Source organism: Colletotrichum destructivum, chromosome 1 (assembly GCF_034447905.1).
Source record: "Colletotrichum destructivum chromosome 1, complete sequence".
In the NCBI taxonomy this organism is placed as follows: domain Eukaryota; kingdom Fungi; phylum Ascomycota; class Sordariomycetes; order Glomerellales; family Glomerellaceae; genus Colletotrichum; species Colletotrichum destructivum.
Window position 1 is genome coordinate 5,328,223 of NC_085896.1, and position 26,506 is coordinate 5,354,728.

At 56.9% G+C, this 26,506-nt stretch overlaps 7 protein-coding genes across 7 annotated transcripts; 3 read left to right on the plus strand and 4 right to left on the minus strand.

The window, feature by feature from the left end:
- Positions 1–798: 798 nt before the first annotated feature.
- CDEST_01613 (uncharacterized protein) lies at positions 799–1,242 on the plus strand (the record flags this gene model as incomplete). The annotated part of the gene is made up of 1 exon (XM_062917772.1): positions 799–1,242. The coding sequence occupies one exon, from the start codon at positions 799–801 to the stop codon at positions 1,240–1,242; it is 444 nt and encodes a 147-aa protein (XP_062773823.1).
- Positions 1,243–1,899: 657 nt separating this feature from the next.
- Positions 1,900–7,227, minus strand: CDEST_01614 (Putative signal transduction response regulator, receiver domain, histidine kinase/HSP90-like ATPase). The gene is made up of 3 exons (XM_062917773.1): positions 6,412–7,227; positions 3,253–6,306; positions 1,900–3,200 (listed from the first exon to the last, which is right to left on the minus strand). The coding sequence occupies exons 1-3, from the start codon at positions 6,633–6,635 to the stop codon at positions 2,417–2,419; spliced, it is 4,062 nt and encodes a 1,353-aa protein (XP_062773824.1). The 5' UTR covers positions 6,636–7,227; the 3' UTR covers positions 1,900–2,416.
- A 7,097-nt stretch (positions 7,228–14,324) lies between these two features.
- On the plus strand, positions 14,325–16,827 carry CDEST_01615 (Putative NAD-dependent epimerase/dehydratase, NAD(P)-binding domain superfamily). Its single transcript, XM_062917774.1, has one exon. The coding sequence runs from the start codon at positions 15,348–15,350 to the stop codon at positions 16,458–16,460; it is 1,113 nt and encodes a 370-aa protein (XP_062773825.1). The 5' UTR covers positions 14,325–15,347; the 3' UTR covers positions 16,461–16,827.
- A 1,690-nt stretch (positions 16,828–18,517) lies between these two features.
- On the plus strand, positions 18,518–19,627 carry CDEST_01616 (Putative 2EXR domain-containing protein; the record flags this gene model as incomplete). Its single annotated transcript, XM_062917775.1, has 1 exon — positions 18,518–19,627. One exon carries the CDS (start codon positions 18,518–18,520, stop codon positions 19,625–19,627), a length of 1,110 nt encoding a protein of 369 aa, XP_062773826.1.
- A 179-nt stretch (positions 19,628–19,806) lies between these two features.
- Positions 19,807–21,540, minus strand: CDEST_01617 (uncharacterized protein; the record flags this gene model as incomplete). Its single annotated transcript, XM_062917776.1, has 5 exons — positions 19,807–20,504; positions 20,581–20,657; positions 20,711–21,099; positions 21,195–21,299; positions 21,397–21,540. 5 exons carry the CDS (start codon positions 21,538–21,540, stop codon positions 19,807–19,809), a joined length of 1,413 nt encoding a protein of 470 aa, XP_062773827.1.
- A 1,281-nt stretch (positions 21,541–22,821) lies between these two features.
- Positions 22,822–24,419, minus strand: CDEST_01618 (Putative ER-bound oxygenase mpaB/B'; the record flags this gene model as incomplete). The annotated part of the gene is made up of 4 exons (XM_062917777.1): positions 22,822–23,263; positions 23,367–23,783; positions 23,907–24,073; positions 24,150–24,419. The coding sequence occupies 4 exons, from the start codon at positions 24,417–24,419 to the stop codon at positions 22,822–22,824; spliced, it is 1,296 nt and encodes a 431-aa protein (XP_062773828.1).
- A 704-nt stretch (positions 24,420–25,123) lies between these two features.
- Positions 25,124–26,423, minus strand: CDEST_01619 (Putative rmlC-like cupin domain superfamily, rmlC-like jelly roll, gentisate 1,2-dioxygenase; the record flags this gene model as incomplete). Its single annotated transcript, XM_062917778.1, has 3 exons — positions 25,992–26,423; positions 25,615–25,927; positions 25,124–25,526 (listed from the first exon to the last, which is right to left on the minus strand). Exons 1-3 carry the CDS (start codon positions 26,239–26,241, stop codon positions 25,124–25,126), a joined length of 966 nt encoding a protein of 321 aa, XP_062773829.1. The 5' UTR covers positions 26,242–26,423.
- Positions 26,424–26,506: the final 83 nt, after the last annotated feature.

A 26,506-nucleotide genomic window follows, 5' to 3' on the forward strand; every position in this document is an offset into this window, starting at 1 on the left:
TAGTGTTCCTAAACCCTTTGGGAATGAAACGATGCCCCGCAATCCTCTGGATACTTTCTGTTGACTCCTTTCTGACAGGGCCTGAGCCCGAGAGGAGTATTCATGGGTTAGATGAAGGAAGTTGCAAGAAAGGGACATGTCAAATAGAGGCAAAAAAGTCCATTGAGATTGTATAGTTTTAGGAAGAATGATAACTTGAATTTGTTTGCCTGCAACCTTTTCAACTTTGTGACGATTTCTTTTCGCTCCTAAATCCAAATAACAACAAACAAAGCCACACAATATGACTATGCTTTCCTCCCCCCAGGATCCCTTCCCAACACTTCCACTCCAATTCTTTGATTCTGCTGACACGAGTCCAGACTTTGTGAGGCGAATCATAGTCCAGACTAGATTCCCTTCCATGGAAAAACCGTCTCCTGGAGGCTTCACAATTCCACACATAACCGTGTAAGTGAAGACGGGATGGAAGGTGAAGTATCAACTCAGCCGCCTTCCACCCAAAGACATCATCGATTAGTCGTCAACTTGTCTGTTGGCCATGGCAGAACCAGATGATTTCTAGAAAGCGCCTGCCCTTCCAACTGGTCTGAAGCTCCTTCTTACACAACTCCCCAAAAACCACAACCCCCAACCTCACTTGCCCCCTTTCCGCCCTCCTCAACCAAACATTACCCATCTTACGAAAACACAACAAGAACAACAGCAACAATCCAATTCATTACCCTTCAAATATCACATACAATATCGAAACCCAGAAACAACAACACCAACACCAACACCAACAGCAGCATCACCATGTCCGCCAGAAACACCACCGCCCACACCCTCTCCGCCGACCTCCGCAACGGCGAGGTCCCGACCGACCCGGCCGTCCTCGCCGACTTCGGCTTTGACGAGTGCTTCTCCGCCCCGGACCGCGCCCGCCTCTCCATGGTCTACCACCTCCTCATGGTCGACCTCGAGGTCCGCCCGAGCACCATGAACAAGTGGAAGGCCAAGGGCGCCGCTTTCCTCGCCGAAAAGATGCGCGCCGCTTTCGCCGACGCGAAGCCCGACCGCGCCCGCGCCGCTGCCCGCGCCGCCGCCTACGTCGCCTGGTTCCAGGCCCACCAGTACATCTGGGACCCGAACGATGTCAAGGGCCGCCGCGTCGCCCGCGCCGAGGCCCGCAAGATGATCAAGCGCAACATGGACCGGCAGAAGAAGCAGAAGAAGGAGGCCTTCGACTGGTGGTCTTGAGTCCCGGCTTCCCGCCTGGAGAACAGTGTTTTGCTTTCGCCTCGAGTGAGTGGGCGTGATGGGATGTAGGTTTTATCTGTATCTCTCTTTCTCCCTCTCTGTCTCTCAGCATCTTATCTACTCACAGATGCTCATACATGCATACATACGCCCATTCTGGGAATCCGAGAATGAGACTAACACTTTACATTCACAGTCCACCAGAAATTGTACACATCTGGCCGCCGTTGTGTCTAACCACTACTCTTCGAATACCTCTTACTCTCGGAGCTTGATGTACAGAGCAAACCAACCCCCTCCCATCTTCACCGGAAATCCGGACTCTGATATCACTCTTTCTTGTATCGCCTGACTCTGAAAAAGTGAGCAAGGGAACAAAGAATGAGAGTTGGATGAGAGTCGTGTCTTTCCCCACCAACAGTTTGGGATGCTTTTCTGGACTTTCCATCGCAGTAGGATGCATGTCGCAAGGCCAGTCACAGAAATCATATCAGTCTCTTGAAAAGAAGAAAGTGTCCATTGACCCCATCTCACATTCAACCCATCACTAGTGACTCGCACTGCATCTAGACAGCTTCGCCCCCATGAGATGAACCAGCAAGAAAGAACGGAAATCCATCTTCCCTCCTTTGGCTGCTGTTGAGAAATCGTACCTTCGAGTTGCTTGTCTAGTAGTCCTTGGCTCGCCCCTTATTGAGTGAGTCCCTTCACGACCGCTATTTGCTCCACAGAGTGCTTTTGTATCCTTGCATGGTGTCGTCGCCGTAGCACCACCACTCGTCCATCCTCGGGCAACGTCGATGTCGTTTAGGTTACCACAATTTCACTTCCTCCATAAGATTCGTCTACGTAATGCAGAGGTGATACAGTCGAAAAGGTCATGCAGAATAGAAAGGACAAACGCTTATGGTGAGGCATCCACCCAGACCGTGTAACATCGCCCCCGGCAAAATAACAAGTCTAGTAGTCACACCCTGAAAGGTATTTCATGTTACTTACAATCCAGCAAACCGGGTATATCTCATGTGTGCCAAAACAGAAAAAAGTTCACTTTCCACACCGCATTTTACACCCATCATCTCGCCCATAAACCCTTTCCGGCTCCTTAAGACCTTTCCTTGTTTACTGATTGCTGTGCTCGAGGCATAACATAACCGACGGCTCTCTCGAGACATCATGCCACTCCATTCGTCTCCAAAATTCTGGTCAGTTCCTTCAACCGTACGGGCTTGGTGAGGAATAAGTCGATGCCACTCGCAAATGCCTCTTGCTGGGCACTTGCTGAAGCCAAACCCGTGAGCGCAAAAATTTGGCAGCGCGGAAGGCTGTTCTTCGTCTCGATGGCGCGGATGCGGCGTGTCGCCTCGAAGCCGTCCATGACAGGCATCGATATGTCCATAAGGACACACTGGAATTGCCCGGGCCGTTCTTGGAATATCTCCAGAGCCTGTCCCCCGTCCATGGCGTTATGGAAGTCGTGCCCAAGCTTTTTCATATAGGATGCCAAAATCTTTAGATTGAGTGGGTTGTCGTCGACCAACAGGAACCTCGGGCGGTTTTTGCTGTCCTTCTTTGATCGCCCGCTGCGTTTGGCGCCACCAGCCGGACTTGGTTCGTCTTGCTTGGGTCGGTCCGGTAGAACAATATCCTCCGTAGCGCTCGACTCGTTGCTTTCTTCGAAATCCCCAACCCCAAGGTCTCCGTTGGCCCTGGACACGTCTGTCTCACGGCCGTCTTCTTTACTGTCACGCTTCGGCTCGTCTTCGTCGGGGACTTCGGGCAGGGCCTCTGTACTACCGCCAACGCTGCCCCGGCCGGTTGGCGTGTTGCCGTTGGTATTCGACCGACCCGCGCTCGTCAGGGACAGCTGCGTGGGCGTGGGAATCGCGCCGGCTTGTGTTCGCGTCCATCGCCTGAAGCTCAGCATCAAGACCTTGGCCAGCTTTCTCGGGCCGATACTAGACGGAATGTCAGTTGTTGTACTCCCGACGTCAAATGATGACAACTTACGGCTGCGAAATGAACTCGAAAATGACACGCCTGCCGTTGAATCGCGGAGATGTTGCTAATTGACGCGCGATCAAGGCATTCCGACAGATCACCACTACGGGCATGGATATGATGCCCTGGAGGCGCTCAGATAGGAGTCGATCCAGGTGCTGTTCGGTAGACAGTACGAGGTCGGGGAGGAGCTGGCCCTCGACGGATTGGTCGATGACGTGCATTCGAAGCCACTCCCTGCAAATGCTGGCCACTGACTCGGCCTCGCTCGGGGTGTTGCTCGTCAAGTCGTCAATTCTTCTGACGCCGTAGTCTTCCAGGAAACCCAAGAGCTTGACTCGGAGACCTGCGAGCTCGCTCACAGACGCCTGGAAGTCGTTGAAACCAAGAGTATCCGGAAGGCCGCTTGGCGGCGAGTCTGGGACGGCGGCCTGCAGCGGAAGCTGCACTGTTACCTTGGTCCCGTGGCCGACCTTGCTCCAGACTTGGATTGAGCCGCGCAGCTTGCCGACGATCTGGTTGACCAAGCTGAGGCCTAGGCCGGCGCCAGCAGAAAGATTGTCTTCTTGGGCAAATGGGGAAAAGAGGTGATGTCGAAGATAGTCCTCGCTGATGCCTCGCCCAGAGTCTATCACGTCGATCTGGATCTTGGCGTTCCCAGAGGGATTCTCTTCCCGTTTGGTCAGCTGAGTCACATGGACATTAACGAATCCTTGGCTCGTGTACTTGAGCGAATTGCCCAGCAGGTTCATGATGATGCGGCGGATCGCACCAGGCTGGGTATGGAAGCCCCACGAAGTCGCGGGGTTGATGTCGAACGTCACAGAAACGTCGCCGAGCACAAGCTGCACGTCTCCGAACCGGCTTGTGCCCGAGGCCATGTCTTCCATCGCCTGCATGCTGTCGAGCCTACGTATCGCACTCGAATCGGCGTGCTCACCCGGGCGGTTGCTCGCCAGCTGGGCAACCGATACCCGTTGATAGCTGAAGCCGGCGCAGATGCTCTCGACAACCTCTTCAGACAGTACGTCAATTTCCACGTTGGAGGTAATGCTCATCATGCCGGCCTCGATGCTGATCTTCTGGTTGTTGTTTCTGAGACCCCGATGACCCACGCCAGCAGTGCTGTTGCGACGCTGTGAGGGGCTGATAAAGTTGTTGATCTTGCTCCAGTCGAGGAGGTGGTCAATGGTCTCCAACAGTGTGCGGCCGCAATTCTCGATCGAGACCAGCGTTTCGCCCTGGAACGCATCGAGGGGGGTATCGTGGAGCAGCTCTGCGCCAAGAATGATGCCGTGCAGGGGAGATCGCAGCTCGTGCGAGAGCGAGCTCAAAAGATCAGTCTTGGCCTTGTCCACCATGACCGAGTTGTGGCGATGGATTTCCGACATGATGACCGCGCCAAAAGCTCGGAGATAGCTGAGCTCGCCCTCGACGGTCAAAACCCGCGTCGGGGTCTTTGTGCAAACGAAGCCACCGGCATGCCAGCGTTGCTTTTGGGAGTCCCAAAGGGGCACTATGGCAATACTCCGCGCGCCCGAAAAGATGTCATTGAGAAGCTTCCCTTCGTTGCGCCTTGAGAACGGGTTTTTTTGTCTCCTTCGGCGTAGGGGGTCTTCGTCGGGAGGCGTCAATGGAGGTTTGCTTAACTCGTCGGCGGGTGTCTCAACGACCAAGGTGTGGTCGTCGCCAGAGAAGTCGCTGGACTGGACGGAGCCGTTTTCGTCAAAATTGAAAATCTTGCCTTCAGGATAGCGTCGTAGGAGCTTGGAGAGGAACCTTTCCGATATGGAGGCGTTGCTTTGGGAAGGGAATTGGCCGTCGATGCTCGATATTGTCGAACTCGAAAAGCCCAGGACTCGGCAGGTGGCGTCGTCCAGGCTGGTGGTACTGCAGTTGCTGCTCCTTTCGTCGCTCGACGAGGAGGGCGATTTTGCGCCCTTGGATTTGACATGGAAAGGTTTAGAGTCGGCCAACCCCCCAAAGGAGCCGATACTGGCGTCCAGAAACAGGACACTCTCGACCTCGATGGCCTCGCGGACGATGTTGGACGCCTTTGAAAAGATGTGGCGGAGTTGGGTGTCGTTGGGAGCCCGGTCCCCTTGTGCCGAACCACCCGAACCCGATCGCGCGGTCTTCAGGGAGGTTCCGGAAACAGAGGGCACGAGGTCTTGGCTGCCTGTACGCTGAGGGGGCTCCGTGGTCTTCAAGTGCTCCCTCGATCGAGGACTTGGTTGTTGCCAATCGTGCAAAGATGGTTCGTCCTGTTGAGAGGTTTCGGCGGCAATCAGCTCGTCTTCTTGTTGCAGGCGTTGTTGGTTCTTGTTAAGGCCGCCTTCGAAAGAGGGATTGTCGTTGAAGGAAGCTTGGTTGTTCCTCAGCCTCCAACCAGACATGGTGCTCTTGCCCTCGATGAAGCTGCCGACTCCGCGAACCATTCTATCGGCACGGCGATGGTCTTCCCTGTTGCGCTTGGCATCTAGATAGTCGATGATGATACGTGATAAGTCCTGCATCAGCTGGGTTGAGACAGTGTCCAGCCCCTCGCGGGGAGAATCCCCAAAAACACAAAACACACCGATATTGATGCCCTTTTGAGAACGAATGGGCACGCCAGCATAGAAGCGGTTCGCGGGCGATTGAAGGCAGAGAGGCCTCTCTGCCGTCCTGGGGTCTTGCGAGAGGTCGGGGATGACAGTTACGGGAAGTTCAGCGCTGTGCCAAGGGGAATCATTATCGGAAGGGTCGGGAACAGCGAGAACTATCTCGCACACGCCAGATGAACGGGGCAGAGCAGTGCCGGAGAGCGAGAGGTGCTCCCCGGTGGCAAGATCATTGTGCCTAGCCCTGGGAGTCAACGAAAGAGACGGGGTCGCCTCGGCAACAATGTACTGATATTTGCTATCGAAGAGCGAGATGAAGGCGCGGGTTGCATTGAGGCGCAGAGCACCAAGTTCTGCGAAGGCGGTCAAGGCAGGGTCGGAGGAAGACCGCAGCTCGGATGACGGGATAAGGTTGTTCGCATCGTTGTATACGACCTGGGAAATGAGGGTCGAGTCGTATCTGGTGGTTGGTCAGTTTGTGAATGAGGCTGCAAGGTGGGCTGATTGGGACGTGACGAGGGTATCAGGTGTCGGAGAGAAGGTAGAAGGGAAGGGCCACACCAACCTAAAGGTCTCGCGCTCGCGGCGGTTCTCCGAGACGGCCTTGGCAGGCGGAGGGTCGGTCATGACCAAAAGGTCGGCCTCGGATGCCGATGAAGGCGGGGGAGGGGGGGAGTGATGCTCAAGTCGATTCTTGGCCGAGTAAGAGTTGGTTGGTCGATGACAATCGCTGAGGACCGGCGGCGCACGAAATATCGACCTAAGACCTGCAACGCAGCGTGTTAGCATCAGGCATAACGAGGACGAGGACGGCCGTAGGTGACAGTGTGGCGGTGACGGAAGAAGGGTAGAGTACGTCTCATCAAGACGTGCAGTCAAGGTCGGGATACATGGTGGCTGGGTGAGAGTCGCTAGGCTGGAGCCATGGTCGGAAAAGCAAGCAAGCAAGCTCCGATGGAAATTCCCCTGCGCGGTTTATCGTAAAGGTCTTCGACGAGGGGATATCGCACCACGTCGGCCAGGCCAGGTGAGACGACATGGGCCGAGGGCATCGAGATAGGTCGACAAGAGCCCATGGGGAGAAATGGATGGAGACGGGAGCAACATATGCGGGGAATACGCGCGCAGGTGCCAAGCCAATACGAAAAGCGAGAAAGCACACGGGTCCAGGTGTACTCACTCACTGATGGCAAATGCGCGCTCCGTTGAGAAATAGCGCGCTCAAACCATGGCTGGCGGCAGAGGAAGGGAAGAGAGGGAGGGGAGAGACAAGACACGAAATGGCTCGGCCGGTATATCGCAAGACGAGTCGGGGTCGGTCGAGAGGGCGACGGCGGCGATGGCAGGAGGGGGGGGAGGAGGTGCCAGAGGAATGGTGGGAGACTCGAAGAGGAAAAAAAAAAACCCGGAGATGGACGACGAGAATCCAACGTTGGAGGTTTGGAAATCCAAGAAACCCGGTGGGTGGGACGACGTTGAGGGACGGACACTGGACACTGGACGCTGAAGCTCCCCCCCTCCCGCCTCTTTGTCACTCTCTCTTAGCATCTGAGCATCTCAAAGGTAAGGGGGGGGAGGGGAGGAACAGGGAGGGACAGGGAGCACAGAGGCACGGAGGAAGGGGCGATTGGCAGGAAAGCGCAAAATGGAGCCCACTCAAAATGATGCCCTCGACCATTCATTGGCTGACAGGCGGGACAAGGAGGGACAAAGAGGGGACAGTGCGAACACGGGCCACTGGAGACCCTGGCAAACCTTTTGTTTTGGCATGTCGGCCCATGGGAAATTTTAAGATGGCGAAGGTGGATTTCCCTTGCCTTTGCCGTCTTTTCCTGCTTGGATGGCTGGCTTTTGCCCCTAGGGAAAGATCGCCATCCCACTCGGCGGGGTCCCATGTTTCGATAGTGCGACGCACAGTGTTCTTTCGATCGATCCGACGCATGTCAGCACAACACATCACGTAACCGACTGACTGAAGCTGGACCAGGTGGTTGCCCTCTTGCACCAGTCCCTAGATTTGTCATTTAGATAGCGGCTAGGATCGATATGTATGCCAACTAATGGGTGTCAGATGGAATCAAGGACGGACTGACTCGGCTGCTTCTCTCATCCGCCGCTGCCTGCCAAATCGATCCCATGGACCCGGTCTAGACCCCTCGCGGGAGATGCGATTGAGACTCGCCTTGACTGTAAGTAGACAAGGGCGCGGGGTCGCGTCTTCCCGATGCCAACAGCCGCCGGAAAGTTCCAGATCGTGTGACTGCTTGGTATGCCTGCAAGGGTGTTCACACAGGCTTGGGCAATATGCATCTTATTATGTACGTATCCGCGCTGTTGCTGTCGACTACCGTGAGACTAGCTGACTTGTCGCATCGCATCGTGTGTATTGCATTGGATGCGAAGGAGAGGAGAGCGACTGCGACCGAAAGAGGACTGCTGCACAACAGGGTGGGGGTCCTCCTTGTACCCAAACTCAGTGCTGGCCCGAGCGAGCCAGTGATATCGGGCGGAAAATCCTCCGCGCCAACCACATCCCTGGTTTTGCAAGTGCGAGCCTGGATTGTGGATCGGTCCAGACCCCGTCCGACAGAGGCTCAATTACACTGTGGGAAGCCTCGGCCAAAGGCATCCACCCCGCATGCTGCCTAGCCCCGCATGCGATTATCGGGGGATCCGCTATCTCGAGTCGTCTGCAGAACGAGGCCGGGCTAGGCTGGGGCAGCAAATCCGCTAGTATCGCAAACTGCCTTCAGCATTCCCATCCATATTATTTTTATGGGGGTGGTTTTTGTGTTTTTGCACATCGTGTTTCAGCTTTTTTCCTTTGTTTTTCCTTTCCTTGTCGCCCTTTTCGAGGGGTTCAAGGGTCTTTTGAGGAGTTGTCCGCATCCGCAAAACGGTCATGCCCTGATTACTTAATCACGGGGCGCGCGGATGCGTTTGAATGTCGACATGAGGCAGGAACCGTAAGTGAACCATTGCCCATTAATTCAAATCTTCCATCACGTTGTGTCTGCGACTGGCTAACTTTATCAGATGCCCCTCATCAAATGTAGCCACAAATCAGAGGCACGTACATTTCACGTTGATTGTCGGCTTTTTGTTTCTATTTTTACCGTCTATTCTCGTTTTGCCGTTCCATCTCCTTCCATCTTCCCTCTGCTCAGCCCTGCTCAACGTTTCAGCATCTTTGCTTTTGCGACCCGAAAAGATTTCCCAGGTCACGTTTTCTTCTTCCTCAACGGCCCTGCTGAGGCGGTGCAGTCTATCTGATACATCCTGTGGCGAGTGACTGACCCCGAGCTCTTCGACCTGTCTCCCTACGAGAGGCCCACTCTCGCCCGCCCGTGCGCCGACCACCCTCGGCGGAGCAGAACCAGTGAGACGGCATCTCTGCCTGCTGACGTCTGGACGGCGACGCGGTCGGAAGAGGCTGGGTGGCCGTGGCAGGGGGGAGCAGTCGAGTGGTCGGCTTCCCGGCGCCGCGTGATCGCCAGCACGCTTGCCATGATCATCATGTGTGTGTTGGCCGACAACAAACTGCCTGCGCCCGGACCGTCTCATGCCCGGGACCGAAAGACGACGCTCTTCTCCGAGGCGATGACGAAGGGTGCCAAGACTTTGGGACTATGGGTTTGTCAAACTCCCGCCATGACCTTTAGGCATGGTCAAACTCGCCGTTGGGTTAAGCTGCATGCAAAAGTGCGTTACTGTGTGTGTGTGTGGGTGGGTGGGTGTGATTTCACTACGCTATTCAGGCATGGAACAGCATTCAGGCTACTACCAACGTCGCCGTTGTTTTTGTTGCTGTTGTCCTTGATTGATCGACAGTACAGCACAGATTCATGGGATTTGAGATCGTCTGCCTGCTTTTTCGCTGGGCGGTTTTGAGTTGGACGCCAATGCATCGCGTTGATAGTCAACAATAGCCTCGAGACGGAGGCATCAAGTGTGCGTCGGCATCGGACCTCGTTCGACAGCAAGACTTGAACTATTGACTATGTTACGGTATGGAATCACCTTGGCGGGTGAGGTATTGGTTAAGCAAGCCAGCAAGGACGCGTGACGCGACTGCGGGCCGTCGTCACTCGTCCTAAACACTATGGTCAAGAACCTATCATCCGCCTCTGACGCTGCGAACGATGACTCCTAAGCCGCCACTTGGGTGGTGAACCTAGCTGGCATACCTTGCCAATCGGCAGCAATGCAAACTGCTGAGTCAAGATGGCATCGGCTTCTGCAACCCGAGCTTGCAGGCAGGCAACTGGCCAAAAACAGCCATCGTCCGAAATGGCCATGACGCCGAATGGTCGTATAGGTCAATTTGCAGAGGCAAAGTGACGACCCCCCCTCCCTCAGCCACAATGGAGGGGGGTGTGGGAGGGTTAATTGTCGAGTCGCCATATGCGTATTTCTTTCTCCCGCCAACAGAGTTCACCTTCGGGCCCGACGGGATCGAAATCGAGCGTTTGCCTTCAGGCCTCAAAAATTCGCTGACTACTCGGCAGCATGCCCCAAAGTTCGGACTGACTTTCCTTCCCTGCCTTGTGATTTCGGATGATGTGTATCGGGCTGTTCCGCCCAAGCGCACGTCCGCGTCAAGGGTCTCCCGGGGTAGGTATCAGCGGTGCAGAACGGCCGGACGGCACGGGGACGACGGGGACCCACTCCCGGCCGTTTTCCCCCCGCCTCTGATGGGGGGCTACCCGTCGGCGTTCCAAAGGCCCGTGTTCCGTCCATCTTTTCTTGGCCGCCCCCTCCCCCTTCTTCCCCTTCTTGCTTGGCAAAGGAGCCGCCCGGTTCGAGATCCGACACGCCGATCACGACGCCATTTCAGATCCAAGACTTTGAGTCGGGGTCAAATCGTCTCGCCAGTCAATCGCCACCGTCCTGTTCTCCTCCCGCAACGACGCGCTGTTGGAAAGGGCTTCTAACGCGCGTCCAGTGCCGCTCATCACGCGCTGATCAGGGACGGGGGTCTCGGATGGGAGTCCGCCCACTCACTCACTCACTCAGCAACTTGCCCGACCGACTTCTTGACGCAGAGAGGAGGAAGAAACACGAGCTGTTGCAGTGTGAATCCGAATTGTCGACCAAGGCGGATCTGATGTCTCTCTCTTCCTGGACCCCGAAAGAGAGGACGGAGGAAAAAACAACCTTTCTGCCGACATCCAAGGGAGACCTGAACCCCTCCGCCCCTGGAAAAAAAAAAAGATCTCATAAATCCTTGCTGTGATCGACAATGCGGTCCGTCCTATGCCCTCAGCGAGAGAAGAAGCAAACACGAACTTGTCAGAAAGAAAAGAAGAAAAAACCAACAACAACTAAGTAGCCAATCGCTCTGGACAGCCACACTTCATCCCACGGCAAGATATCTCACACATTCACAGGATAGCCCTTCCAGCATGATGCATCCGACCCCTTCACGAAAAGAAAGGACCAGATCCTCCCGCAGCACTCAACTTCAGGCCATCCCTTTTCGCTGCATCGCACTAGTCTCTCTCTGCCTCTCCCACCCCACGCTCGGATTGCGGTTGCGTGCATCTGTACGGCATCAGGGCATCAGCCAAGCCCAACCAAGCACGAACTGACTGACTAACTCTCTCACTCACTCATTCACAATCGTGTCTCTCTCCCTATCCCTCACCAGCCAAGCATCACCCTGCAAGCCTTGATCTACGACGAACGATTCACGCCGAGCTCGTTCATGGTTTCACGCGCGCAGCAATCCCCACATTTCCGTGATGATCCTCACGACCTTCGTCCGACCGTCCTCAACTTCATCGTCAGGAGATATTTCGTGTGGTGATACTAGTAAACTAATCGACCGGCACATAACAATAACAAGAAACGGTCCGAAGACGCTCACGCATTTTGCATGATTTAATTTCTCTTGATCGCTCATCTTTGCCCGCGATGGGCATCCCGAGCGCAAGCGACGAAACAGCCGCGGCCCCTTCCCTCGAGAAGCCCCATCTCGCCTTCAAACGGATTGCGGTCTCGAACCTGGGCGGCGGTCGAACCCGACGTGCCAGAGTTCATTGGCGCGCCCGCCCTCCCCCCATTCTTAGGCTGGCTGGCTGGCTGGCTGCATGTTTATTCTGTCCCACGCCGCGTCGCGTCACTGCGGTTTGTTTTTGTCGGCGTCGTCGTCGTCGTCGTCGTCGTCGTTGCTGTGCTGTCCCTACCCTATGGTATCACGATCGGATTGGCGGGGTCGTCCATCAGCAGTAAGAAACCAAAGACGACGCCGCCGCCGAATCCTTCCTCACTGTCTGACCCCCTGAGCCTTAATAGAACTCAAACAAGTTGAGACGGAGGCTTATGCGGCAGCACGGGCTGGACCACTCGCTGCGATGGCCGAGGCGAAAGAACAGTGAGGCCATGAGGCAGGGGCCCGTGCCGTCCCCTCTTCTTATGACCCTCTCCCCCTCAATGTCGGTAGTTGTAGGCTGATAGTGCTGGAGGGGTCGGTAGTGTCGGTGTTGTCGGCGCTTGTCGGGGGCCCATCTCACCCCCCCCCCCTCCCCCTCCTCATTGCTTCTCTACCTCCGTCCCCCGATCCTTCGCACACCTACACCCTTTCAGCTCGCGAGGTCCAAGGGGAGGGAGGGGCACACTCTGGGTTGACATGCATGACACCTCTAGGCATGGTTTCCGCGGGGATTTGGGTCTATTGATTCTAAAATTCTCATGGGTGTGTTTATTTGAGGACCAAGGACTCCAAAAGAGGCGTTTATGATGAGACGACGCGGCGCGCTGCCGTCTCACAACTTATTCGTTGCCAGTGCTCATGAGGTTGTCGTCGTCGCCGTCCTTTGCAGCGGCAACCACCGGCGCACCAATAGCCAACCCCCGTTCCATCATGTTCCAGGCCTCGGGGAGTTTACTGTTGTTCTCATTCGTCCGCTCGCCCTTTCTCCCTTACTTCCCTCCTCTACCGAGGCATCATGAGAGGAGAAAAGGGGGTGGGACACAGGATAGACGCACCACGGAAAGGTGAGGGGGAGTAGAAGGGGGGGGGGCCACCAAGATGCACTGGCAGGGAGGCGTCTTTTGGCGGCCCAGCCAGTCGGTACCGAGGATTCGACTGGACCGGCTGACTGCCGATCTCCCGATGTCGATAATGTCACCCAAGAGATGCTGCGGGGAGGACACGCACATACACACACACACAGAGAGAGAGAGAGAGAAAGAGAGAGAGGGGGAGAGAGAGAGAGAGAGAAGTGGTTGGCATGAGCAATGACGAAAGGGAAAGAAAAAAAGGGGTCGGGTCGAAGTGCAATAGCGCCGTTGCGGGCCTTTGAGTCGACAAGGCGGCAAGCCAGATAGCCCCATCGTCCCAAAAGGCCAAGCGTGCTTCGGCTATGGGACACTATCGACCGGGCCCGAGATTTTTCTTTTGGGTTTAGGGAGAGAGAGAGAGAGAGAAACAGACTTTTCGAACTCTGTTGTTGACTCTGCTCTGTCTTTCGACAGAGCAGGACAGGGCAGGGCCCCTCGTTGCCACAACTACGTCTCGACTCTGCGCCTCTCTCTCCCCGTCTCTGAACCTCTTTCTCTCGCTCTGTACCCTCAGAGTTGGACCATTGTGCGGATGGAAGAAGCAATGTCCTCTCTGGCTTCAGCCCCAGCTTTGCCACCGTCTTGGACCAGACCGGGACTCTCTCCCACTCTCCCACTCTCTCTCTCTCTGTCTGTGTCTCGTCACCCATTATAAGCGGGTGCGCCACCGGTCCCTCTAGACTGGTCTGGCGTCTGTTTACCTCATGGCACGTCGCGTCGTCGCGATGATGGGGGGAAGTGCTTGGATGCAATAGAATTCCCAGCTTGTCGGCTATGGGAGCGCCACTGGTAGCCGTTAGTCACTCAGCTTGGCTTGATGGCTGGGCGCCTCTGCCTGGCCTTTGCGCATAGGGTAGGGGGGTTAGGGCAGCCGAAGAGGCTAACGCTGATGCCGTCCGTCCTCGACTTGAACGGTCTCGAGCCTTGCGGAACCTGCCAGCTGTGTTGGTGTAGTGGTCTTGTGTTCGCTTGTTGGGGGGAGGGGGGCGTGTGTTTGTACAGCCCCCCTCAGAGGAGAGAGAAGTCTGTTGCTACATGGTTTCAAGGCAGGCTTCCAAGGCTTCAATGGCTCTCAGAGCTCAATGGCAGAGTGACGACCCCCCCTTGGATGTGCATGAACCCATTACATCGCCGTGTTTCTGTGGGTGTAGAGTCTCTTGTGAGTAGTGAGTCGATCACAAACACACATAGCCCTCCTTGGACGACGTGTAGGCAGTCTTGGCCAAGGGCTATGCAGCCGCCTTTTTTTTCTTTTCGCCCCTTCATTGCCTGTTGGACTCGTCGTCACCGGCAGCAGTTTTCCGTCGTCCCCTGTCCAATCAACTGGCTGGTCAGGGATTATTTTCATGCCATTTTCCCCTTTTGTTTTCTTTCTTTTTTTCTTTCTTTTCTCATTCTTCTTCTCTGCCAACCCCCACCCCGCAGAATCAAATGCTGTTTTCTTTTCCCTGCCTTGGTGAAGGGGTCATGCCGGACGGGACCGTCAGTGCGGCTCGCCACGAGACTCACACCCCCCTCCCCTCGACCAGTCGGGTATCATTGCCCTTGGAGCTGGCCGACCAGTATTAACGTGCTACGTGAGGACGGCGTTACGCGTTAGCGGCGGAGCCACGCCAGCCTTACATGCGCTGTTCACTTCCGCAGCATGCCAACCGCCTCTGTGTTACCTGTCCACGCGGCGGCGAGTGAGTGAGTGCGCAAGTGACCCAAGTGAGTGGAGCGACTGGGTGAGTGAATGAGTGACTGAGTGACTGAGTGAGTGACTGACTGAGCGATGCGTTGATACTTGACGCTAGCACCGCACAAGCACGGGGAAACGACCAACGATTCTGCCGGGTCTCGCCCCTCAATGTCGGGTACGGGAAGTGTTGTTATGATTGCGACCCATTCTTGCCCGTCCAAGCCGTGCAGGGAAGGGTCCCTGGGAGGATGGTGTGTAAGGGTATGTATCTGAGGGTGTGAGAGTTGGGCCAAGAACCCTCGTTGACTCACGCCCCCCTCTCCTCCCCTCCTCTCCTCCTCCCCTCCTCCGCACGTGGCGTTCGTTTATCTGAGCCTCCGTGGTGGCCACAAGGGACTCGAGAAGAAGGTTCAAGCAGCCAAGGGGTGAGGACCAGGAGTAAGAGGCGAAGGAGGAGAAGGAGGCGGAGGGGGGCATGGCCACCCTGGCCTCGCTGGACAGATATATCAAGCCTCCTCCCCTTCGCACCACTTCCCAATCTGAGATAGGTTCGCTAACTCCAGCGAAACAATATCTCAACTTGTACAAGAACAAATCGAGTACTTCCTTTACATCGTCCAGCCCCAATTTCAGGACGACACACATCCACTCAGCCAAACATCACACACTTACTTGTTATTCACCAAACCACCACACCCAAGAGAAAGACCACACTTCCTTCACAACAACAACAACAACATAAATCTCAGCACAAGATGCTGTGCATCCTCCCCGACGAGCTCCTGCTCATCACGGGCGTCACCGGCCACGTCGGTTTCGCCGTCCTTATCCACGCCCTGCGGGCCGGCCACACCGTCCGCTGCGCCGTCCGCTCCGAGGCCAAGGCGGCCTTCATCCGCTCGCGCCCCCAAATCAAGGCCCTCGACCTGCCACGCGCGCGGCTCAACTTCGCCATCGTCCCGGACATCACGACTGACGGCGCCTACGACGAGGCCATCCGCGGCGTCTCCTCCGTCATCCACGTCGCCTCGCCCCTCGCCACCGCCGACTCGGTGCCCCGCGAGCTGCACCAGGAGTACTTCATCCAGCCCGCCGTCCGCGGCACGCTCGGCATGCTCGAGGCCGCCCGGCGCGCCGGCACCGTCCGCCGCGTCGTCATCACGAGCTCCATCGTCGCCCTCGCCTCGGTGGACCAGCTGGAGGGCCGCGAGCGCCGGCAGACGGCCGTCCAGCCGACAGAGCGCGCCGGGTTCCGTCCCGAGCCGTACGAGAGCGAGTTCGCCGCCTACGCCGCCTCCAAGGTCGCCGCGCTCAAGGGCGCCGAGGCCTGGATCGCGCGCGAGCGGCCCGCGTTCGAGGTCGTCCACCTGCACCCGTCCTTCGTCATCGGCCGCAACGACATCGCCACGACGACGACCGAGGCCATGCGCGGCACCAACGCCGTCATCCTCGCGACGCTGCGCGGTAAGAAGATGGGCTGCAACTACGCCGGCGCGACGGTCCACGTCGACGACGTCGCGCGCGCCCACGTCCAGGCCCTGACGCCCGCGGTGCCCGGCAACCGCAGCTACATCCTCAGCACGAGGGCGCGGTGGAACGACGCGAAGCTCATAGCCAAGAGGGGCTTCCCCGAGGCCGTCGAGCGCAAGCTCATCTGCAGCAGCGGCTCCGTCGGCACCGTCAACATCGAGTTCGACGCCTCCGAGACGGAGCGCGTCTTCGGCTTCCGCCTCCAGGGGTTCGAGGAGCAGGTCCGCAGCGTCGTCGCCCATTACGTCGAGCTGCGCCTGAGACGCCCGGCTCTGTCTTCCATGGGCTCGTCCATGGCGATGAACCAGCCTCTGAGACCCGAGATTGCGGCGGTGTAGAGGCCCTTTTTTCCCCCTCTACTCCGTTGTCTGCTTATTTACCACTTCTTCTTTTTCTTCAACGACCACTTCATGGCCTTTTTTTCCTCCTTTTTTTTCTTCTCCAATAACGACGCTTATGACAACATTCTTCACGACTTTTTCAAGGGGTCACGGATGCATAGGGAGGACGGAGATCATGGAAAGATCAGAGAGAGACACTTTTCACATCAAACACATCACGTTGCGGAGGAAAGATGAGACGCCAGCCATTTCGATTCTATAGGGATACCCAGCGGACGATAGAAAACCCGCCAATTTTCTTCTTCACTTTAGTGTATATACTTAACAACAAAAACCAAAGAACAATGAACATAGTAGAACCAACACAACTCGTCATTGCTCCATCATCATCCCATCTGTTTCACATGTGCATGTTCCCTCCCGAGTCACCATGTCCCCTCCCCCGTGCGGTGCCGAGGCGTTGGCCGTTGAACCACGGCCCAAAATGTCTGAGGGATCATTCGCACCATGCGTAGACAAAGACAGAGGGAGAGAGAGAGAGAGAGAGAGAGAGAGAGATTGAGAGAGTGTGTGAAGGGGTCTCGACTCTCGAGCCACAACGCCCCGCGCGTCCGGCGTCAGTGTCTTGATTCTCATTTCCCTCACGTACAGTCAGCGTGGGACTCGAGACGTGGGACATTGATTGGGCTTCTTTGTGGCTTGTCTCACCTTTTGGTCAAGCTACCCCAAACGAGCAGCCGGGACCACAGGGATGGATGGATGGCTTGACCTCGATTCGCTAATTTTATCCTTCTTCCAGGGCGTTGAGGCTGAACCTCCTTTCCTGTTGTCTCCTCTCTCTTGTCTCTTCTCTCCTCTCTCCATCTCCAAGTCTCCTCCGCCTCTCTCTCCCAACGTCTCTCCCTTTTTCCCTCAACAAGATCTTAGATCCTGCAACAAACTTGATGTGGGAGGGGTAGCCCTTCCTTGGGCTGCTGGCTCCAATGGTCTTGCCGCGCTCATCTGAGGAAAACACCGGGTGGAACAGAAAAGCCATGCAAAACTGCTGGGGTCACTCGACCGGGATGGGGCGGCTGCTCGAGGTGAAACGGCTCGTTCTTTCGCGCCTTTAACACAAGGGCGCGCACGTCGGCCAGTTTACGCCCCGGGTCGGAGAGCCATCGCCGACGGGATCGCAGGTTTCTGTCTTGAGGCTGGCTCGAGCGATAGTCAACACGCCGTCGCACCCGACGCCGCGGTTCATCTCGCTTGACCGCGGGCTGATGCTTGTGATTGCCGACGCGTATGAATGGAATTTTCCCACTAGGCTCCGCGACGGTTGCGCCCAACCATGTGGCCGACGCACGAAGGAAGGCTCCCGGCCATCAGCCTTAATGGCGGGGAGCATTGTCTGTGGCTGCCGCCTCTCATTTCCATTGTTTTTTTTTAGGCCGAGAAGACGAACAAGATATTGCATGAAGAGTCGTGGCATTAACCAAGAAAGAAACTTCCCTTTGACTTTTTTAAACCCAAAATGCGGCACGCTAAAACAAATCCCCCCCCCCCCCCCCCCCCCCCCCCCAAAAGGCTCTCAACTCGGACCTGAGGTGGGCAGCTGAAACGACAATGGCTTTCGAGTGAGTTCGACTCGGGGAAATATAAACAACCATCACAGTAAACCCGTCTTGGCATCGGTGTAATAGAAATCTCAGCCTCAGCCTCACGATCTCATCATGGTTGGGGGGTGGGAGAACGAAAGAGACAAGGCACCTATCCATCTAGGCTGACGCCCTTGGCACGATCCTTCGACCCACAGTCTTTTTTCTTCATCATGAGGGTTGATGACCCATCGATCCGTTGGAGGCTGCAGAATTCTGCTTTGTGGTGCTCTTCCTTTGCTCTCTCTCTCATCCCTTCGGCATCCATGACTTGAGGACAAAACGCCGATGGAAAATTCGTAAAGCCACACAAACCACGCTTCGGCACTAACCAGCTCTTGGGCGAACAACAGCTCAATCTACCCAGGGAGGGAGGGGAAAGCCGGCAAGCCACCCGCCAGGCCTCGATTCGCGGCCATGGCCGAGCTCGTCCCATCGGAAACTTCCGTCTCTGACGAAGAAGAGCTGGACCCCGGGGAAGAAAGCGAGCCCGAGTTCAAGGACGACCTCGAGATCACCATTGATGAGAGCAACCGCGAGAGGTGGCCCGATATCGTCCTGCAGGCGCGGCGGCACATGCGGTGCCACCCCTACCACTGGCAGAGGCATCGTCGTCCAGGGATAGCCTGTTATCTGAGGGAGTCCTCGAGCTCGTCAGAAGAGTCAGACGAAGACAACAACAACAACATCAATGCACACCCTTCCACCCCCGCCGAGCCGGCGCGGCCTAGGTTGCACCTCTTCACCCGCCTCCCCAAAGAGCTGAGGGACCACATCTTCCTCATGACGGTCGACCCCGTCACCGTCGAGGGCGACGTCAGGATCGATCTCGAGTGGCGCCGCGGCCCACAAGCCCATTTCCGACAACACCTCATCAGGAGTTTCGCCGCCATCCCCCTCTACGCCGTCAGCCGCGAGACAAGAGCCCTCGCGATGGCCTCGTTCGGCGCGCCAGACCCGCGGACCTTCCCCCTCAGCCCCGCACGGGACGCCGTCGAGCTCGTCTGGGACGGGTCCATGTCTGCCAAAACGTGGCGGACGACGGGCGACGACCACAGGGAAGCCGGGCCCGTGGTCTCGGCCGCGAGGAGGGGGTGCCCGAGCAGGGAGTGGGCGATGCCGCGGTCGCTCTGCGAGCGTGTGAGGCGTGTCGTCGTCGACGGGCGCCACGCGAGGTTCGACGATGGGGGAAAAGGTCCGTGGGGCCTTGTGTTCGGGCTCGTGAGGGATTGCTTTACCGAGGTCGGCGTGTTGAGACTGAGAATGTGGGATCTGGACGACGAGGGGTTCGAGGGGACTCGTGGGGCGGGGCCGGAGGCGCTGTATCGCGTCGACCAGATGGACTTTTTCGACCGGTTGGAGGAGGCGTCTGGGAACGGGCGGACGGTCCCGTTCCCCATGCTGAGGATGTTGAGGGTCGTGCCGGAGCTGGACTTTCGACGGAAGAGGAGGAGGCTGTTTCGAAAGGTCAGGGGGTCTCATTTCTTGGTCGCCAGAGACGACGAGACCCCAACGGCTGGACCTTGAGGGGCTTTCTTGACGGTTCGTGGTGAGGGAATACAACATGGAGGACTTTCTGGCGGTCTGGTGTACTCGAGCTGAGTCGCCTTATTGTTTTGCCATTGTTGTTTACCAAGGTCAAGTTTCTCGGCATCCAGCTGGGCGGATACTTATCCATGGGTCGTCGCAAGGTGAGGGGGGTCTCTTCAAGGATGAATATGTCCATCAAGCTTCGTGCGGTCGATTGTTTCTGTTTCTTGAGCCCCGATTCTCGCACCATTCTGTGAACTGCGACGGCTGTCGTGAGTCCGCAAACTCCAGCTTGACGAGAACGGCGAGACCCGAGGCGGTTCCCACGCGATCTGGGGCGAAAACAAGCCCAAGGACAACTCTCGAACATCTTCTACTTGACTACCATGTTCCATCGGCTCTCTACTTCCACTACCCCCAGAGCCACCGTCGGTAGGTTCCTGGTCTCGCCTCGGGTCGTCCATGGGTCTCGCGGGCGACTCTCGACCATCGGGGTCGACCACGCCGACGCTTTCGGGAACAGTGGCGATACGGCTCAGTTCCACGCGGTTCGTCGAGTTCGTGTACTTGCTGCTCTCCCCGAAGCGGGGTTCGACCTCGAAGATGCCCCGCGGCGACATGGTGTTCGTATCGACCGGCCCGCTCTCGGTGTCGAGATTGTGTGCCCGCCGGACCATGCGCCTCGTCTCGTTGCGCCTCGCCTGCTGCCTCGCTCGCATTTCGCGCTCAGCTGCCCTGGGGTTTCGACTGCCCAGCGAGCCGTGAAGCTTGGAGACGATGAGGCGGTAGAGGGGTCGGAGGGTCGCTATGGAAGCGGCTATCATGCCTACGCCTGGCTCGACCGTGCTCCAGATGGCGAAGCCTGATGTCTCGTCTGTGAGTGGGCGTGTGTAAGTAACACCCTTGTGAAAATTACACTGGAAGTCAAAACATCCTATGAGCAGACTCACACAAGAAGTTGTCGCTTTCTAACAGCGAAGGGATGTAGAACGCCCGCACTATCGTTGCCGTGCTTCCTCTGAACGTCCTTATCATCAGCCAAGTGACAAAAACACACAACGGGACCTGTAGTCTACTTACATGGCGGCCAGCCCCAGGATGCACACCACCACGATCTTGGTCCCGAGCGGTATGTTGAGGGACCGCACGATGAACCACGGCAGCGTGCCGAACACGAAGTCGGCGCCGGTGTTGACGACCGTCGCCGCGATGGTCATGACGTAGATGACCTGCCGCGGCCAGCAGTGACCCGGCGTCCGCGGGCCCTGCGTCCAGTACGTCGACAGGGGCCGGCACTGCGCCGTGACCATGGCGAGGTACGTGGCGCCGAAGAAGACGGTGCCGGCCATCAGCACGCGCAGGATCCAGACGTGCGGGCGGTCAACGGCCACGCGCAGAAGGAAGAAGCCGACCGAGATTTTGAGCAGGCAGGTCGAGACCACGTTCATGAGCTCGAGGATCCACCAGAGCTGTGTGGGTAAGGGGGGTACTCGCCGGTCAGTGGCGTTTAGGGGGGTAAAAAGTGGAAGTGGAAGACATCACCGGCGTGGGTGGGAAAACTCACACGTAGAGACTCCAGCTTGACCTCCGGGCTGATATCCGCGTCTCGGTGCCCGATGCCGCGCGTGCTTCCGTAGATCTGCCCGCATAAATACGCCGTGAAGAACACCTGGGTCTTTTTCTTAGCAAGCCTTGCTCGTCATGGCTCCCATCCCCCCCCCCCCCCCCTTCAAATCCTCTTCTGCGAAAACCCTCGCAACACTTACCAGGAGGAACGCCATCAATTTGTCATCGATGCCGAGGGATCGGACCAGATACGCCCTGCAGTAGACGCGGAGCCCGACCGCGATCCACGTCAGAAGAAGGAACAATGAGGCGGTGACAACGATCTGCGTGCTCTTGTCCGCCATGTGGTTTCGGTCCTCGTCGGGGGCTCTTAGAGGAGGGACATTGACGGGCGGGGAGGAGGGCGGCGGCGGCGTTCCAAACGTTTACCCCGACACTTTGGCGATCGTGCCATTTAGGAAGGGGGAATATAGGACAAAAGGGGTCGAGAGAATGAAATATGTTTCGTTAAAGAAGACATAGACTGACGTCGTTTTGGGCTTTGACGCTTCAAAACCACATCTAGGAGTTTGCAGGACCAACAACTTTGCTCCGCGGTCTGAGTGGCACACAAACCGCTAGCAACCATGGTTTACATAGCAGAGCAGATATCGCGGGGGGGGTAGAGGCGCGTGCGTTTGAAAGAAAGTTGGCCGAAGTCTAGACAGAGTTCTGGCCGGAACAGACGTGCCGTTGCTACACCTCCTCCAACATGTTGAAAATCAGCTGATTACGGGAGCTTTTCAGCCAACCAGGCCTCGAGCTATGTATCACCTGTACGCCATCCTTCAGTTATGTCAGGAAAAGTGTATATATGAGTCTGATATGCGCTGTTGCGCGGACGGCCGTGGCTCGGATTCGGCTCATCCTTGCCTCGTCGTCGCTTGTGTGAGTTGTCCATTGGTCAGAAACGAAGGAGAACAGGCCATACCGCCACGCAAACAGTCGGGATGAATGGAATAGGGAGGTCGGCGGATAACTGCGACGTATGGCATCCCAGCTAGATTGCCGCTGCCAGATTATCTTCTCAGTTTTGGACTTGCGCGTAAGATGATAACCGGAACCTTGTTGTGCGGCAGGGAATTCCCTGGGACAGTGGCATATAATTACTCTCTTCTGTTACTTGCAAACAAAGCCCCGAAGGAGAGAAACAAACCGGGAAAGTCGGCACGGGACTTGAAGGTTTCGGTGTTTCCCGCAAGAAGCCTTTGTTGGTCCATGTCAATTCACTCTGTGGTACCAAGCCGTGTGTATGCCATCGACGGTCAGTGTGATTAAGCCCTTGGCAACTGCACGACTTTCCTCCAGAATGATGGCAGATATTCTCCCTGGGTGATTGTAAAGAACCCGCCGAACCGATTAATAGTTTGGGACTATGCCAATTGAGTATGACTAGGACAAACTGTAAAGGGTGTTTGTTACTCAGCGGGTATTCGGTGACAAGGTGATGGCCGCCGATTCAGTGCGTGCTCAAATAATCCCTCCAGAAGCTGTTCTCACCGAAAGATGTGTTCTTCCTGGCCACATTCATATCTACTACACACCTAGTCCGTTGCAGATGGGTTCTCCTAGCTGAACCTGCTCAATCACAGGTTGCCAGACGTGAACGAAGACGGTGTCTTGGCCTGCGAGAACGGACATGTCGCCACGCCCCTTGCCATGATGACCTCAGCGTCCGACAACATATCCTTCCTCCCCTTCCCCCTCTGGGGTTCCGGTCCGATGGTCATCAGGTCGTATCCCTGCGGGAAGTACCGATCCCCCCGCGACCCGGGCACCTTGCCGCCAAGGGCGCGGACCAGCCACGCTCCTGGGCCCCATCGCGACCAGAACGTCGGCTTCACGTACCAGGGCTGCAGGCTCCGCCGTCCAAAGTTGTACAGCTTCGTCTCGGGGTCCGGCGCGTCGGTGACGAGCTTGAGGGCCGACGACCGCGGTCGCGGGAGGGCGAGGTGGCGAAGGTAGAGCTTTCGAGAGTTGCGGGTGAGCGTTAGGAAGGCCGAGAAAATTGGGCCAGGGGGTTCGAGGCTTTTGCGGTTGAAAGTCGAGGTGTCAGCACGGGGGGGAAGAAGGGATATATAAGAAATGTCCAAGCACACCAAGGGGTTCATAACCCTCCGTCATGACTTACCAAAGACTCGACCTCATCGTGTCGTCCAAATCGGCACCGAGAGACTTGCGCAACGCGACCCTGACAAAGCCAGGCAACGAAGAGACCGCCGAGTCCACATAAACCCTGACGTACTGATCGTTGCTGGTGGTTGGCCTGGCTACTTCTTCCTCGTACCGCACCGTCCAGTCCCTCAGCTCCGTCGCGAAGTGCAGGCCGTCCGTCCAGCCATCGCAGCTCGAGGGTAAAGGGTCGAAGGGTATACCCATGTCCTCGCCCAGGTTCTTGTGGAAGACGCCCACGGCACACTTCTCGACGGGGGTCAGCCGGCGCCACTCATCGCGGTCGACGACGTTGAAGATCTCGGCGAGGCCGTCGCCCAGGGTGTGGAGGAGGTCGAGGTCGGTGATCTTGTTGGCCTGGCGGTAGCGTGCGTGTCTGATGAGGGGTGAGTGAACGGTAGCATGCTTGTCAGCAGCGATCCGACTTTTGTTTCGGGGGAGCTGCTCCAGAGACAGAGAGAGAGAGAGAGAGAGAGAGAGAGAGAGAGAGAAGACGTACAGGTAATTCATTCTCGCCACGGCGGTGGCATAACGATCCGAGTTTCTGCTTTTGGACTGAACCTCCCGAAGGAGGATCTCAGTGTCTACCGCTCGCTTTCCCGCGTTGCGTCTGTTATTCTGGCCTGTCGCTGCAAAGAGCTTAGACATGGACGGAATGCCCCCGGCCTGTGTGGCCAGATCGACGTCAGCGTTGTCTCTTTAGATATGACTTCTTCGCAGTTGATTGAACCAGGTACCGCACCTTCAAAAGAGCCAGCCGGCGGGCTTTCGAGAAGGCATATGGGAACTCGAGTTCTTGCAGCTGATTGATGATGCCATGTGCCTCCTGGGTGGTCATGCTCGACAAGGGCCGTTTGCCGGTGGTGAACGGGGCTTCGATATCTGCTTTACGACGATACCGTAGTGACCGGACGAGGATCATGTAAGTGACGCTTGCCGCAATAACCAGGGAGACAGCAACCGGAAAGGAGGGGAGTAGGCGGCCAAGCCCGCCAATGTTTGCAACGAACATGATGAGGGTGTCAACTCTAAGAAGTTGACTCAACTAAGGCAAACTAGCTCTTCTTGCTGAAATTATGGCATTATTGCAGAAGACTCTGGCTCTTGTGATATAAACTTGGTTCATTTAGAACTAGTGCCCAGAGGAGTAGCCCGCTTGTGTCCTCGGAGCGTTCCGGCCGAGGTCCGGGAGGAGTCCGTACAGTCGTAAAGAGCAGCGCTCCCAGGTTCTTCGGCTCTTTGTGGGTCTAGATTCAACAGAAAAGTGAATATCCACCGGATACAGACAGAGTGGGCAATGTTGTGTTGTTGGGCTTTGAAGCGACCGAATGAATGGGTGTTCTGATCAAACTAGATCACAAGCGATCAAATCAGTAGGATTCATAGGAACAGGCGTTGAGTGTCCTCGCCCATTACCTATGAGGACGAACGATTTCTGTCCAATCTCAGCAGAACGACTGACTAATTAGCCACGCTGACATAGGGAGTTCTCATAGCACGAGTGAGTTGCATGCATGTGAGCGTCTTAGCATAGAAGTGCCCACCCGGCCTTGAGCGGGACAGTAACGTCTTTGGAAGTGTTTTGTGTATTTTTCATTACCATCCTGCCTTGATTTCTAGCGGGCACTGACTGGGCCAGCGTCTCAATGTCATAATTAGCTTCAACACTCCCCATTAACCCCCCCCCCCCCCCCCCCCCCGCAAGTAGCAAACGGTCTACGCCTGCGGCTTGACGAGCCCGATGCTGCTCAGCAGCGGCCTATCGCTGACGGCGACGAGGTACGCCGCCGCAGAGTCCTCGTTGACGTGCTGGATCCTCGACCACGCCGGCACGGCGAAGGTGTCCCGCGCGGACCACCGGAAGACGACGCGGGGCCCCGACGGGGGCTCGACGATTGTCCGGCCGCGGCCCTCGTAGCAGTGGTAGAGGAACGAGGCCTGCTCGCGAACCTCGTCCGTCGTGTGGTGCCCGCTGATGCGCTCGGCCTGCGCCCCGAGGATGGGCGACAGCGGCTTGCCGTGGACGGTGTAGTGGTGGACGGCGTAGGGTCCGTCCTGGGCGTCGAGCGCGGCCTCGACCTCGGCCCAGGGGTGCCTCCACTCGCAGTTCTCTGTCGGTCTTGGGCGGGCGTCAGTGGGGGTGTTGATTTGTTTTCTTCATCGCCGGTTTTGGACAAACAGACAAGGGAGGGAGGGGATGTGCTTACACGCTGGGATAGCGGCTCTCGTGGTACTGTTCCGCAAAGTGCACGGGGGTGAAGCGGAAGAGCGGCAGGTTGAGGGCGTCGAGCCAGATGACGGGCGCGTCGCTCTCGTTGCCGTGGTCGTGCCAGTGCCACGTGGGCGTGACGACGACGTCGCCGCGCCGAAGGGGCATCTTCTTACCCTCGACGGCCGTGAACCCTTCGCCGTCGATGATGAAGCGGAGGGCGAAGGCGATGTGGCGGTGGGCCGGGGCGGTCTCGCCGGGGTTGACGATCTGGAGACCGCCGTAGATGGTGTCCGTCGTGTAAGGGGACTCTTGAACGAGGCGTGAGTTGCGTGTTCCGGTATTGAGGATTTTGGGAAGGGAAGGAATACATACCCATGTTGGGGTTCACCAGCATCAGGACTCTCCTCTCGGCCTGCTTCTCACCGACCATCTCGGCGGCCTTGTGCAGGAGGGGTAGGCTGTCGGCGTACTTCCAGATGTGAGGCTTCGCAACGGGCGCGGGTGTGGGTGGCACCATGACGTTCATCTGAGACCACAGGGGCTCCAAGTGCTGTGACGGGAGCTCCTGGAGGTAGTCGTTCATGGCCCTGGCCTTGTTGTCGTCCTCATGAGGGGAGTCCATACTGGGTTGAGATGTTGAGAGATGAGGATGGGGGCGTGTGGAAAGTGGCGATATGCTCTGGCAAACAATCTGTAGTGCTCACAATGTTTGGCAATGGCGGCAGGACGCAGTTGGATATAAACGCTGGGTGAGATCAAAACGCAATCACTGACACTGAGATGAAGTTGGATGTTCCTTTGAGGCGTTTGACGTTGGAAGGGGGGGGGGATATCAAAGCCCGGTTCCCCGTTATCCCCGGATTCCTTACTTTCTCTCCTTGTTCACC